The 14,083-nt window shown below is 45.3% G+C and overlaps 1 protein-coding gene across 1 annotated transcript in view; it reads left to right on the forward strand.

Moving 5' to 3' along the window:
- Positions 1–14,083, forward strand: part of GLG1 (golgi glycoprotein 1) — a 115,049-nt gene that overhangs the window by 79,191 nt on the left and 21,775 nt on the right. The window contains exons 7-10 of the mRNA XM_004600525.2: positions 1,604–1,787; positions 4,447–4,661; positions 10,056–10,177; positions 12,561–12,662. Coding sequence (XP_004600582.1) covers positions 1,604–1,787; positions 4,447–4,661; positions 10,056–10,177; positions 12,561–12,662 — 623 coding nt within the window. The remainder of the gene's footprint in view (positions 1–1,603; positions 1,788–4,446; positions 4,662–10,055; positions 10,178–12,560; positions 12,663–14,083) is intronic.

Consider the following 14,083-nt stretch of genomic DNA (forward strand, 5'->3'; position numbering starts at 1 on the left):
GCTGCATCAAAGCAAGCACCCTACCCACTCTTCTGTGGCTTCTGGCCCCGGAAAATAAAGCTTTCATTGTGGTACCTAGGTAGTACGAAGCTAATTGGGAATCAATTTGGGTAGCAAAATTGAAGTATTTTGGTTTTTGTTTGAAGTGAATCTAGATAGTTTCATTGAATGAAGCTTGCTTAGAAAGCTTGAGGGGAAAGGCCACAGCAAGAGTACAGCGGCCAGGGCTCTGCCTGGCATGGGTTGACCCAGGTTTAACCTCCGGCACTCCGTATGGTTCCTAAAGTACCGTCAGGAGTAATTCCTGAGTGCAGAGCCAGGAGTAACCCTGAGCACTGCTGGCTGTGCCCCCAGCCCCCACCCTCAAAAAAGAGAATGAAAGAAAGATGTGAAAGGAAAGAAAGAGGGGAAGTGTATTCAAGAGAGAAATAAGAGAGCAAAGAAACAGACAAGCAAGTGAGATATGTGTTTGGGCTTGAAGAGCGAACCTTGATTATTGGCTTTTGGGAGGAAGATTGGAACATTTTTACATCATTCTGAAACCACCAGCCTTTCTACTCAGGAAAGTTAGACTAACCAAACCAGTGTGTTTCATAGACCGTTAATTAACTCTTTTTGTCTGTTTGGGGCTGGAGCAATACCACAGTTGTAGGGTGTTCGCCTTTCACGCAGCCAACCTGTGTTCGATTCCTCCCCCCCCCTCTCGGAGAGCCCGGCAAGCTACCGAGAGTTTCGCGCCCGCACGGCAGAGCCTGGCAAGCTACCCGTGGCGTATTCAATATGCCAAAAACAGTAACAAACAGATCAATCAGTCTCACATCGAGAGACGTTACTGGTGCCCACTCAGACAAATCAATGAGCAACGGGATGACAGTGACAGTGACTTGACTATTGAACAATTTTAAAAGTAATTGTATGGTTATATGTAATTCACAAAATGTTTTATTACTGACCACCTCAGTTCTGGTGACAGATCTCTAGGAATCTTGTTGGAGTCGGAGAGTGCTTTGTCAGCTTGGTAGAGAGAGCCTGCCAGAGGCCCTGTCCAGGACAGCGACTGGGACGTGGCAGTCAGCCACTCATTGGAGAGCTCCCAGACTTGCCACCGCCACTCGCCCTTACTTTAACTGTGCTAGTTCAACACACAAGTGTTTGTATTTTTAAACATTTTGTTATTGTTGTTGTTGAGCAGTTTCTGAACAATACCAGCTACTCCCAGCATTGCTCAGGAATTACTCCTGGTGGTTCTCGCTGGGTGCTTTGAGACCGTATGCAGTGCAGCACTGGCAAAGCAATTGCCTTCCCACCAGCATCTCTCTCTGGCCACACAATTGTTTTGGTATTGAGTTTGTTTTTCTGCCTGACCAGGGATCAAACCTCAGGCCTCACGCATAACAGGAATATGTTCCGCTCGTGGGACACACAGCCAGATCCCTTGCCCTCTGCTAGAGCTCAGTTCTGATCCATTGGGGTAACAACCACAGTGGACCTGGCCATGGGGCTGTGCTTGGATTGGGTACATGGATGCACTGATATCTTTCATGACTTTCCCTTTCGACTTTTCAAGCCGTCCCTCCCACGACTCTTTTGCTTTCCTCTTCAGTGTCGAGAAGCACTGACCACCCGACAGAAGCTGATTGCCCAGGATTATAAAGTCAGCTACTCACTGGCCAAATCCTGTAAGAGTGACTTGAAGAAATACCGGTGTAATGTGGAAAACCTTCCTCGTTCCCGGGAAGCCAGGCTCTCCTACCTACTCATGTGTCTGGAGTCAGCTGTGCATCGAGGTACGAGTCCATTTCTCTCTCTCCTCTCTTCCATTTTGGAGTCTCAGGTCTTTTAACCCTCCCTGCTGGCTTTCTCCCACGTTGTCTCTTTCTGAGCGCATCTGTGCCTGGGACCTGAGCCTTGAGCACGGACTCCGGTCAGAAGGCTCATTCCAGGCCTACAGGACCTGGTGGCCCACCTGTACTTACTTTCCTTAATTTCTTCAGTGCTCATTTTTCTCATTTGTAAAACAAAAATTTGGCTTGTAACAACCAACTTCTTGTAATTGTGGTAGGATTAAGAAATTCACTGGGGGGCTGGAGCGGTAGCATAGCAGGTAGGGTGTTGCCTTGTACTCGGCCGACCCGGGTTCGATTCCCAGCATCCCATATGGTCCCCCAAGCACCGCCAGGAGTAATTCCTGAGTACATGAGCCTGGACTAACCCCTGTGCATCACCGGTGTGACCCAAAAAGAAAAATAGAAAAGAAATTCTCTGGGGGCCACAGAGAGTTCAGTGGGTAGGACGCTTTCCTTGTACATAGCATACTCAACTTTGATCTCTGGCACTCTCTATGGTCCCCTGAGCATTGCCAGGAGTGATACCTGAGTTCCTGAAGAAGAAGAAATTACACGGGGGACCGGAGAAGTAGTATTTTAAGTGTACATTAGTAAGAAAACAAAGAAACCCTCCAAGAATAAATGGCCAAAGAATATGAGCAGATGCTTTAGAAAAGTTATTCAGATGGTTAATGTTAGACCAACAATTTAAGGGACTAAAGCTGTCGTGCACTGTGATAGGAATTTAAAACAGCACAACCACTTCGGAAAATACCTCACTCATTTCTGAAAATGTTAAATATACATCTAAAATATGACCTATTCTTGTAATTCCTAGGTTACCTAAGGCACATAAAAACATATCTCCATATAATTCTTATACCTGAATACCTGAATAATCATAAGAGCTTTGTAATAGCTTCTCACTCGAATAGCTCCACCAGCAGATGAAGGGTCTACATTGAAGACTTGTTACAACTCAACAATGGAAAGAAATGAGCTCTTGATGCATGGGTGAATTTCAGAATAATTATGCTAAATAAAAGATTTCAAATGAAAGAGCCTTACTCTGTATAATTCCATATATAACCTTGAAAATGTGAAACTAGTAAACTAATCTATAGTCAGAGAAAACATGTCACCAGTTGCCTAGAGATGGGGTCGGTGGGCTGGAGTCTACAATAAAGGGATATTAAGGACTAGAGAGACATGCAGTGGGTAAGGCCTTTGCCTTTCATGCTCCAGGCTCGGGTTTGAGACCCGACTTGTCATAGGTCCCCCAAGCATCACCAGGAGTGATTCCTGAGCATAGAGCCAGGAGTTAGCCTGGAGCATCACCAGGTATGGCCCAAAAACCAAAATAATAATCCTTTTAAAAATGGGGGAGCCTAGAGCACAGCGAATAGGGTGTTTGCCTTACATGCGGCTGACTTGGGTTCAATTTCCAGCATCCTATATGGTCCCCTGAGCACCGCCAGGAGTGATTCCTGAGCGCAGAGCCAGGAGTAACCCCTGTGCATCGCTGGGTGTGGATCCCCCCCAAATAAATAAATAAAAGTAGGGGGGCGGAGTGACAGAACATCGGGTAGGGTGTTTGCCTTGCATGCGACCGACCCGGGTCCGATTTTCAGTATCCCATTTGATCCCCGGAGCACCTCCAGGAATAATTCCTGAGTGCAGAGCCAGAATAACCCTGTGTATCACTGGGTGTGACCCCCCCCAAAAGAAAGGCTATAAGTAAAGTGAAAGGACATAAACTTGACATACATGTTCATTGTCCTGGTTATACTTAGTTTTCACTGATGTAAACTCATCAAAGAAAATGCTTTAAATATTTATGGTTTACCATATTTCATTATACCTCAGTAAAGCTGTTCTGATTTTTTTAAAATAATTTTTCCAAGTTGGCTGACATTTACTACTGAAAGAAGGTAGGGGAGCAGGAGTGACTATTTGAGACGTCCAGTAGTCCCCCTCTTAATTTGGGGTGTTAGTTACACGTGGTCAGCCGCAGTTCAGTCATTAGGTACAATAAGATATTTTGAGAGACCACATTCACATAAATTTTATTATAACACATTGTTTTATTTTATTGCTATTGATCTTTCAGTGTACATCATTTATAGATCAAACTTCATCATGGGTACCAGAGAGGTGGCTTGAAGTGCTGGAGCATATACTTGGCAGGGACCTCTGAGTGCCAGGTGTGCCCACCACCACCAGAAAACTATCCTGAGTATGGGTGTGTAGGAAAGACAGTTTCTGTAGGTTTCGGTTTCACATCAGGCTTTGGGCATCCCGGGGGTCTTGGACAGCGCTTTTTGTGGATAGGGAGGGCTGCTGAGTGCTTTCCACAGGCTTTGTTCTGCAGGGATCATTCTGACTTGCATTTATTTTTACCCCATTGATTATTGATAAGACTTCCATCAGCAAGTAATTAATTGTACTATTGATTAATTTGTGCAAAATCGATGTTATAGAACCACCTACCCCCATCGGCTGAGTTTCTACAAGGTTCTGGATTTTTTTAGATCCTACATAACTGGTCTGTTACATTGGTGTGTGGTCACACCCAATCCTGCTACTCACCCCCTGTATGTTGTGGCTTCTCCTAACTTAGGGCGCCAGGTGAGCAGTGAGTGCCAGGGGGAGATGTTGGATTACCGGCGCATGCTCATGGAGGACTTTTCCCTGAGCCCTGAGATCATCCTGAGCTGTCGGGCGGAGATTGAACACCACTGCTCCGGATTACATCGGAAAGGCCGCACCCTGCACTGTCTGATGAAAGTGGTTCGCGGAGAGAAGGGGAACCTGGGAATCAACTGCCAGCAGGCGGTAAGAGAAGCATTCCTGCAGCCTCCTGAAGTGCCACACGCCTCTTTTGAACACAGACACTCTCTGAAACTCTTCCAGCTTATTTCATTTTTCATTGGGTCATTTGGTTTACTTATTTATTTGAAGTAAAACAGATTTTATTTGGAGGTTTGTTTGAAGTGAGGATGGAAGGGAAGCTAGAGAGTAACATGCTCAAGGTAGAACGTGGGCTTCTCCAAGGACGGAGAGAGCCTCTGCACAAACCCAGCATTAGATATGGAAGCTTTCATGAAAGTGCACATCTCAAGAGGGGAGATGCAGGCAACACATGTGCTCAGGCACCACATGGGCTCAGGCAGCACAGGTGCCTTTTCTGGTTTATTTTGTTTGTTTGTTTTGTATTTGGGGGCCACACCTGGCCATGCTCAGGGCTTTACTCCTGGTTCTGCACTCAGGGATGACTCCTGGCAAGGTTTGCAGGCCTGGTCCTGTGTGGTGTCATGGACCAAATCCAAGCCAACCACAGTTATCGAATCCAGCCCTCCAGTCTGCAACATCTGTGATCCACGCTGTTGGCTAACTCTGGGGCCCAGTATCTCTCCCCTCTTGGGTTATTTATTTCGTGGGGAGCGTAGGTAGAGTTTGGGCCACACCCAGTGGTACACAAGGGTCGATTCTGCTCAGGGATTGCTCCCGGAAGTGCTTGGTGGACCATACGGTGCCTGCAAGGGTCAGCCATGTGCAAGACAAGGACCTCAGACCTTGCGCTATCTTCTGGCCTCAGCACTGATGCTGTTTAGGCCAGTACTTACTTCAGGAAGCACAGAATACAAAGCTCATTCTGCCCAGGCCGGAGAGATGGTGCAGAGCCTGCCTGCCTTGTGTATGGCCCACTCTGCTGGATCCCTAGCCCCCAGCACCGGTGTCCCCGGAGCTGATCATGGCTGGCTGTGGCCCAGAAACAAAAAGGTCAGCAGTAATTTATGGGTTGGAGAAAGAATACAGGAGGTAAGGTACTGGCCTTGTACATGACCACTTGGGCTGCGACCTCTACCGGCAGCAACCATATACGGCTCTCCCCACCCCCCCGCCAGCAGCACCAGGAGGGAGCCCTGACCTCAGCTGGGTGTGACCCAAAAATCAAAGCAGACAGCTAAACAGTGTAGTTTCCTCCTGAGTGAGAAGGCTGAGGCTCTCTCCTCAGGGAAACCTTACAAGGAACCACAAGGGGTCTTTTATGTCATGGTGGGCATGTTTGTCAAAATCTGAGTATTGGAGGCTGAGACTATGGCTCAGTAATAAAGTGCTTGCTGGGCATGTGTGAGACTGATGCCACTTGATCCCTCAAATATCATCAGGAAAACCACCTTTGAGCACGGAGTTGGGAGTAGCCTCTAAGCACCACCAGGAGTGAACCCTGCCCTCCCCCCCCCAAAAAAATGAATATTGGATAGTGCTTTCATACTTGCTAGGTGGATTGCTGTCAGATTTGCTGACTTTAAACTCTTCTAAAAATACAGAAATAAAAATTGAATATTCATTTAATGTTCCATTGGTCATATAAAAATTAAATTTTAGAATGTTGGTATTGAGTATAATGTTATCTCAGATTGGGTTGCTCGCTCTCACCCAGGAAATATTATGTAGACAGGAATTTATGCATTCCTTGGACAGAAGGTAAATGAACATCCCTTCTTACCCACAGTACCAAGCCTACTAGGACAGCTTCCAGAACCAACCATGGTCTGAGCTGGTGGCTCAGTGGCCTCAGGAGTGGCTGTATTAGGGACACCACAGAGTGGTGAAAGGGGGGTGCTGGGTCGCAGGCCAGGAATGAGTCAAGGCCTCCTATGTTTGCACTTCATCCATTTAAAAAGAAAATAATGTATTTCGTCCTTAATGTAGCATGGAATAGGGGTTGTAGATACAGTTGGGAGTAATCTTTTCTTTTTTGGATTTTGGGCCACAACTAGTGGTGCTCAGGGTTCACTCTTGATAGGGCTTAATAGATTGTGTGGGTGCCAGGGATCAGACCAGGGTTGGCCTCATGCAAGGTACAGCACACCCCCCTCGCCTGCTGTCCTATAACTCAGGCTCCACCTTTCTTTTTCTTTTTTTTTTTTCTGTTTTTGTTTGTTTTCTGTTTTTTGTTTTTTGGGTCATACCCAGAGATGCACCGGGGTTACTCCTGGCTCTGCACCCAGAAATTACTTCTGGCGGTGCTCAGGGGACCATATGGGATGTTACACGGGTCAGCCACATGCAAGGCATATGCCTTACCCGCTGTGCTATCGCTCCAGCCCCCACCTTTCTTTTTCTTGAGGTTTTACTTGTACTAAGATGAACAAAGAAGAGAAAAGAAGTTGGTTTGACTTTCTTTTGAGGCATCAGGTTTACCTCCAGGGCTTTGAAAAATGTATCTTGCTAAAAGACTTAGTGATCAACCTGAAAGATAGATAAGTGCTACCCACTGCATCTTTTCTACCCAGAAACTAGGTGTTTTCCAACACAGATTAGCCTAAAAGAGTAAAGTATGTGGTTTTGCCCACCTTAAACTCAGCCAAGTAGAAAAGAAACACTTTGTTTCTTATATTTATGGACTTAGTGGGCTTTAGCCTTTGTTCACAAAAATTTGAGTCATGAGTGATCCAAAAAGAGATTTAGGGACTACTGTGGGAGGCGGGAGCTGTTCTCAGGGCTTCCTCCTTGCTCTCTGCCCTGTGCTCAGAGACCAAACCCTCACGGTCTTATGCAAGGCGCCTTCCCTTGCTGGGCTTTCTCTCAAGCCCCAGAGGCCGAGTCTCTGCCAGTGCTGGCAGCTGCCCCTGGGCTTTGTGCTTGGCCTGTTGAGCTCTCACTTCAGCCCCTGAGGTTGTGTTTGAATGGGTTTCTTTTTTTGCATATTTATTATTTTCCTATTTTGGGTTTTTTTTTTTCCCTGACACAAATAGACTTAGGTACCTGTCTGTGATCAACCATTGATTTCTCCCTGTTTTCCTGCTTAATTCTTTGGTTTAATGGTCTGTCAGGAAATGGTAAACTGGGGAGCATAAAGATAATCATTATCTTAATGAGTATATACTTTTCTGAATCATAAAAGCTTGGGCTTTCTTTATGGCTGAGAATGTCCAGTCCCAGTTTCTCCACGACCAAACATGACTGCCAGCTTACCATCCAGTCATTTCTTGGAAGCGTTCTTTCTAAGCAGTCCGGGCTGCACCAGATGTCTAACCGTGGAGCAACCCAGGTTGCTTCGAGTTATTTCCCACACTGTTCGTGGAGTCCCCGGTGGTCATGATCCCTGAAGCCATTTGCCGGCTGGAGATTATGGGGCATTGATTTTTCCCCTTTCAGTATCACCGTCTGCTATATCCATTCTGAAGTCTCCAGTTTGCCTGTCAGCCATAGATTTTAACTGATAGATTTCTTGCAGAGACTTTCAGACTCCTAGGCTGACTCATCTCAGAAGAAGCTGTTAATATTTCAGTCTTTGTCAGCAGTGTTGTAAGTAAAATTGGTTGTTGCTTGACAGTGATCTTCCTACCAACCACCCACCACATTTTCCGTAAACTGCCCAAGAATTAGTGTAAGTAACTTTTGTTACAGAATATTGAAAATTGTTAATATTTCTTCAGTCATGATTATTGATTTATGTTAGGATGGCGAGATAGAGTTGCTTTATGCTCTATGATCAGTAGTGATGAGCTGGTGCTATTCTAGGCACCCCTGTACGATTGCAGGTCAAGTGTGTGGGATCAGAGAATTTCAGTTCCTACAGGCTAAATGCATGACACAAACAGGCCTCCAGGAAAATGGAGCCTAGACCAGTGAGAATTGTAGTCTTCAGATTTGCTTTCTGCTAGTTGAGATTCCCACCCCAAACACCATCTGCTCCCCATCTGTAGCAGTAACACTATTTACATCTGTAAAATGCTTTACGGTTTACATGGCCTTCTTCGATATATGATTGTCTCATAATTTTCATCAGTAAAAGAAAATAGAATTTTGGGCCAAAGAGATATATAGTGGAGAAGGCATTTGCCTTGTACACAGATGACCTGGGTTTGATCCCAGTACCACATATGGTCCTGTGAGCTCTGAGCACAGAGCCAGGAGTAAGCCCTGGTCACAGCCAGGGGTGGGAGAGGGAGGAAGAAGAGTGGAAGAGGGGGGACTGGAACTTAGAAGTTAATCTTTTTTGCCCAGGTCTTACAGATCTGAATTAATAGTTTTGACTGCAGATTCTGACAGAGTCAGAACTAATAATAGAACTCTGGTCTTCTGATCCTTAATTTAAAGCTTTTTCTTGGTACCCAAATGACTTTTTCCTCTGAAGAATGTATCCTCAGGGGCCAGAGAGGCCCCCAGCACCTCCAGGAGTGACCTCTGAGTGCAGAGCTAGACTCAAAAGGCAGGAGCACAAACTTTGTCTGCAGGAACCCAGATTTTATTCTGTAGCACTGCATAGTTCCCTCAGCACTGCCAGGAGTAGCCCCAAAATCAGAATGGAAGTAACAATAATACTTCCTCAGTTTCAGCTATACAGTGACAACTTGTTTATTTTTTTTTTCTTCTTTCCTCATTGTTTTTGTCAGAATTTTTGAGTGACAAGTATTTTTATACTCCTAACAAAATCTCTTGTTTGTATACAAGATGGTGGAGGAAGAATGGAAAATTATAAGTAGTATTATATTCAAGTTTTTTGTGATTACTATTTCTTGCAAGTGGAAGGATACCACATCTGTTTTAAGTAAAACAGAGTATGTTTGTTTTATTGCCAGTGTCTTTACAACCAAGTTCAAATTTAGAGTCCTTTAACCAAATTTGGTCTCTAACTGGATGTTTTCATTTTTATTTATTTTTTTAATCGCTGTATTTGTTTTTTGGGGGGGGTTTGGACCACTCCCATCATACTCAGGGGTACTTCTGGCTCAGGCCTGAGAGTTGCTCCTGACAGTGCTCAGAGGACCGTGTGGAAGCAGGAATCAGAGTTGTCCCCCTGCATGCAAAGCATGTGCTCCAGCCTGTTGAGTTGTCTCTCCAGCCCCAGCGAAGTGTCTTAACATGTGTGCTTCACCTTTCAGTTTTGGTTCTAACCAAAACTGAGTGTCAGATTTAGTCATTTGATTGCCAAATAATTAATGTGAGGAAAGAGGCAGACATCATATTGTAGAGATACTTTGTTTTGTAAGTGTCTGGTCGTGGGTCAGACAGGTTGGCATGGAATGGTATCAGCAGGTAGAAAACTCGTTGGAAAGTACTTGGCAATATCTTTTGAAGTTTGGCCAGTGATCGTTGCAATACTTTGTTTAGAATACATTGTGATATGCCAAACTGATAACTGAGTACATAGAAAGATGACACTCTCCTTTCCTGTGTGTAAATGACTTTCTTCTTGATTTTGTTTCAACCCAGCTTCAAACGCTGATTCAGGAGACTGACCCGGGTGCTGATTACCGCATTGACAGAGCTTTGAATGAAGCCTGCGAGTCTGTGATCCAGACAGCCTGCAAACACATACGCTCAGGAGATCCAATGTAGGTTCTTATTTGAAGTGACTGATCCGCACTGTATTTCATTCGGCAGTGCAGCAAGGAGCACACCTCTTCAAATGATTTTTGGACGATTTAACATCTTTTTTTTTTTTTTTTTTGCTTTTTGGGTCACACCTGGCGATGCACAGGGGTTACTCCTGGCTCATGCACTCAGGAATCACCCCTGGCGGTGCTCAGGGGACCATATGGGATGCTGGGATTCGAACCCGGGTCGGCCGGGTGTAAGGCAAACGCCCTACCCGCTGTGCTATCGCTCCAGCCCCCGATTTAATATCTTAACTGAAATCTTGCTAAATAGGAAGAGGCACTAGCTTTTGTCAAGGCCAGTCATAAAATGTAAACTTTGGTTCTGTCTCTTCTCTGACGTAGACACATCTAGTTCAGCATTGTACCAGTGTCTATTAATAATAATTGAACATGTGCAAGCCTATATATTTGTCACTGAATGATTCCACTTAATACTTAAGAGTTGAATCACTCTGGATAAAGTAACACGTACTGTGTCTCTGTACTTTTCCTTCTATTTATTGATTTATACATTGGCTACTTGATCATCATGGGAAAGGAGTTCATTTTTGTTTTGGCCCCTCACTCAGTGATGCTCAGGGGTTACTCCTGGCTTTGCACTCTGGAATCACTCCTGGTGGTCCTCAGGGATGCCAGGGATTGAACCTGAATCGGCAAATGCCCTCCCCACTGTCCTATCACTCCAGCCCCAAAAGTAATTCATTATAGTTGAAGTGTGGTGTGCGGCAGTTTTATTCCATGTGATTTAAACAGCTCATAAAACCAAGTTGCATGTCAAAGCAAATTTCCTATGCTGCAAATATCTTCATAGCCTACAGCTGCAGAACCCAACAATAAAATGAATGCAGACCATGTTTATCATCATTCTGCTGTGAATACACTACTAAATTCGTGTTATGGTAGAGGATTTTAAAACGCTGCTGTTCCTTAAAGCTTTGTGTGGTTGGAGGACACAATAAAACACTCTTCAGACTAATATTATGAGCCTAAAGAGATAGTACAGCAGGCAGGATGCTTGCCTTGTCGACTCGTGTCCAATCCCCAGCATCCTACATGACCTCTCAAGCAATGCCAGGACTAATAACTCCTGAACACAGCTAAGAGTAACCCCTAAGCATCACCAGAGGGCCCAGAGAGATAGTACAGCTGGTTGGAGTTTGTTTTCCACACACCCGACCTGGGTTTGATCCCCAGCACCCACCATAGTCCCCTAGCCCTCACCAGGGGTAATGTCTGAGCGCAGAGGGATCTCCAGGCATGGCTCAAAAAAAAATTTTTTTTTTTAAGAATATTTAACCAAGAGGGGCTGGAGCAATAGCACAGCGGGTAGGGCGTTTGCCTTGCACGTGGCCGACCCGGGTTCGATTCCCAGCATCCCATATGGTCCCCTGAGCACCACCAGGAGTAATTCCTGAGTGCATGAGCCAGGAGTAACCCCTGTGCATCGCCGGGTGTGACCCAAAAAAACAAACAAACAAAAAAGAATATTTAGCCAAGAATATCAATTTAAAAAAAAAAAACCTGCATCTATCCTGAACAGACAAGAAAGAAGAAGAGAGAGGGGCCTGCTACAGGTTAAAATAGGTTTGGGATTCCATAAGTGAAAGAATTGGTACAGTCTGTCCTGTGTCCAGTTTGAGCAAAGATGGGAGGAAAGTGAAATAATTGCAAAAAAAATCAGTAGGATATTATTTGATGACTTTTTACAATTAATTGCCATTGGTGGGTATGTTTTTACATTACAGAGAGATTAGCTGAGGCTATTGGTAAAATGATAAGCTCTATGGGGTTTGTATCAAAGCATCAGCAAAGGGGTAGAGAGTTAAACAAATTTTGAGCCCAGAGAGATAGCAGAGAGGGTAAGACATTTGCCTTACACGGGGCCAACTGGGTTTGCTCCTGGCATCTCGTATGGTCCCTGAGCACTGCACAGACTATTTCCTGAGTGCAGAAACAGGAATAAGCCCTGAGCATCTCTGATGCGGCTCAAGAACAAAACAAATTTGGTGGTTGGTTTAGCTATGGGGAAGAAGTGGTGGGTATGGCATGATTCTCTTTTACATGTGTCAGAAAATTTCCATAATGAACAGTTAAAGCTAAAGCAGCTGCAGAGAGAATTTGTATAAGCTGAGACCTCCTGGCTAAGTGGCTCTGGAGTGATAGAGGCATAATCACTCCTGGCTTGAGTTCATTTGAATGATTCTCAGCAAAGTCAACCCCTAATTAGCCTGGGGAAATGGCTCTAAGGCTTTTCCGAAGGGCCGAGAAAATACAGATGTGAGACTCCCGAGCCTGTTGTCCAGAAATCTTGTTTCAAGAGCGCTTGTTTTCTTGCCAGGATCCTCTCCTGCCTGATGGAGCATTTATATACAGAGAAGATGGTGGAGGATTGTGAGCACCGTCTCTTAGAGCTGCAATATTTCATCTCCCGAGATTGGAAGTGAGTGTTCCGAAGCCAAGGCAGGGCCAGCTTCAGCCTCCTGTCATTGTCCCTGGTACTTTGAGATAACCCTTCGGATTTGGTTTTGTTCAGTTCTGGGAAGCTGGACCTGCTCGCAGCCCCACCTCTTCTTTCTTGCTTCCAAAAGTGTTTCTAAACAGCCCCCTGCACATCTGTCCCCCACCTCCTTCCAGGTCCACATTGGCTTTGAGAGTCAGAGTCACATGTTTCTCTGTCTCAAAAGGGCTCAGGCTCGAAAGCCTGGGGCAGCAGAGGCCCCTTCAGATGTGTCTCTCTGGAGATCACGGCACATTTTCATTTTATTGATTTGCACTAGGTATGGGAAGTTGCTTTCATTTCTTTAACTATTCTACATTACCGAATTTATTCTGTCTTAGGAGGCTGCTGTCAATAAGTGACAACTTGGCTCACTTCTCATCCTGTCAGGCCAAAAAGGGTGGAAGGGGTGAAATCAGGGAAAGATCTGTGGAACAGTCAGAATTGCTAGAATTGATGTTCTTTTTTGCAGGGAGAGGGGTGGGCGGGGTGGTTGTGCCACACCAGCGATGCTCAGGAGTCACTCCTGGCAGTGCTCGGGAGACCATATGGGATGCCGGGGATCGAACCTGTAAGGCAAGCGCTCTACCTGCGGTCCCATTGCTCGGGCTCTGGAATCGCTCTCCTGTCTTGCTCCAGCCCCCTGCTCTGCCTGCTCTTCTTTTCCCTCCCTGCCTCCCCAGCAGCCAGTACCAGACGGAAACCCTCTGCTCGCTTCCCAAGGCCACCAGCCTCCTCCGTCCTTTCTGGTGTGTTCACATTCTTTGCCAGGGAGAGTCCTTGAGGATTACTTGGAAGTGTCGGTGCGCTTTCATTTCTGTTCCTTCAGATTAGCTCAACAAAGAACTGTAGAAATCTTGTTAAGAAGTTTCCTGTGCTTACTCGCTCCCTCTAAACTGAAATAGGATTTTACTACCTTAATCAGAATTGTGCTTTTCCTCTCCCTTAATCCTTTCACCTATGACTCCTCCCAGCCCCCACCCCCACCCCCACCCCCCGAAAAATGCCTGAGTCTTAGATTGCTAAATGTGAGCTTTTTCCCCTGGCAGAAGCTCTCCCAGGGTTGACATTATAATATGAGCAGAATTAAGCAGTCTGGCTTACTTAGAGAAGCAGCAGTGGCAGCGAGGTTCTTAATCCTCTGCCTCCAGATTAAAAGTTAAATTTCATGTGTTTTTAAGTGGTAAGTGTAACTAAAAATGTCATTGCCTATTTTTGCATGAGAGAAAGGAGAGGGACTCTCCAGCTAGAAAGGAAGTTGATTTGAATAGATTTTGTTATCTTGTGACTTCCTGATCTTAGTCCAATATCCCCAGGGTTAAATTTCTTTCATATGTACAAAAGAAATTGATTTTAAGTTGCAG

Source organism: Sorex araneus, chromosome 8 (assembly GCF_027595985.1).
Source record: "Sorex araneus isolate mSorAra2 chromosome 8, mSorAra2.pri, whole genome shotgun sequence".
In the NCBI taxonomy this organism is placed as follows: Eukaryota; Metazoa; Chordata; class Mammalia; order Eulipotyphla; family Soricidae; genus Sorex; species Sorex araneus.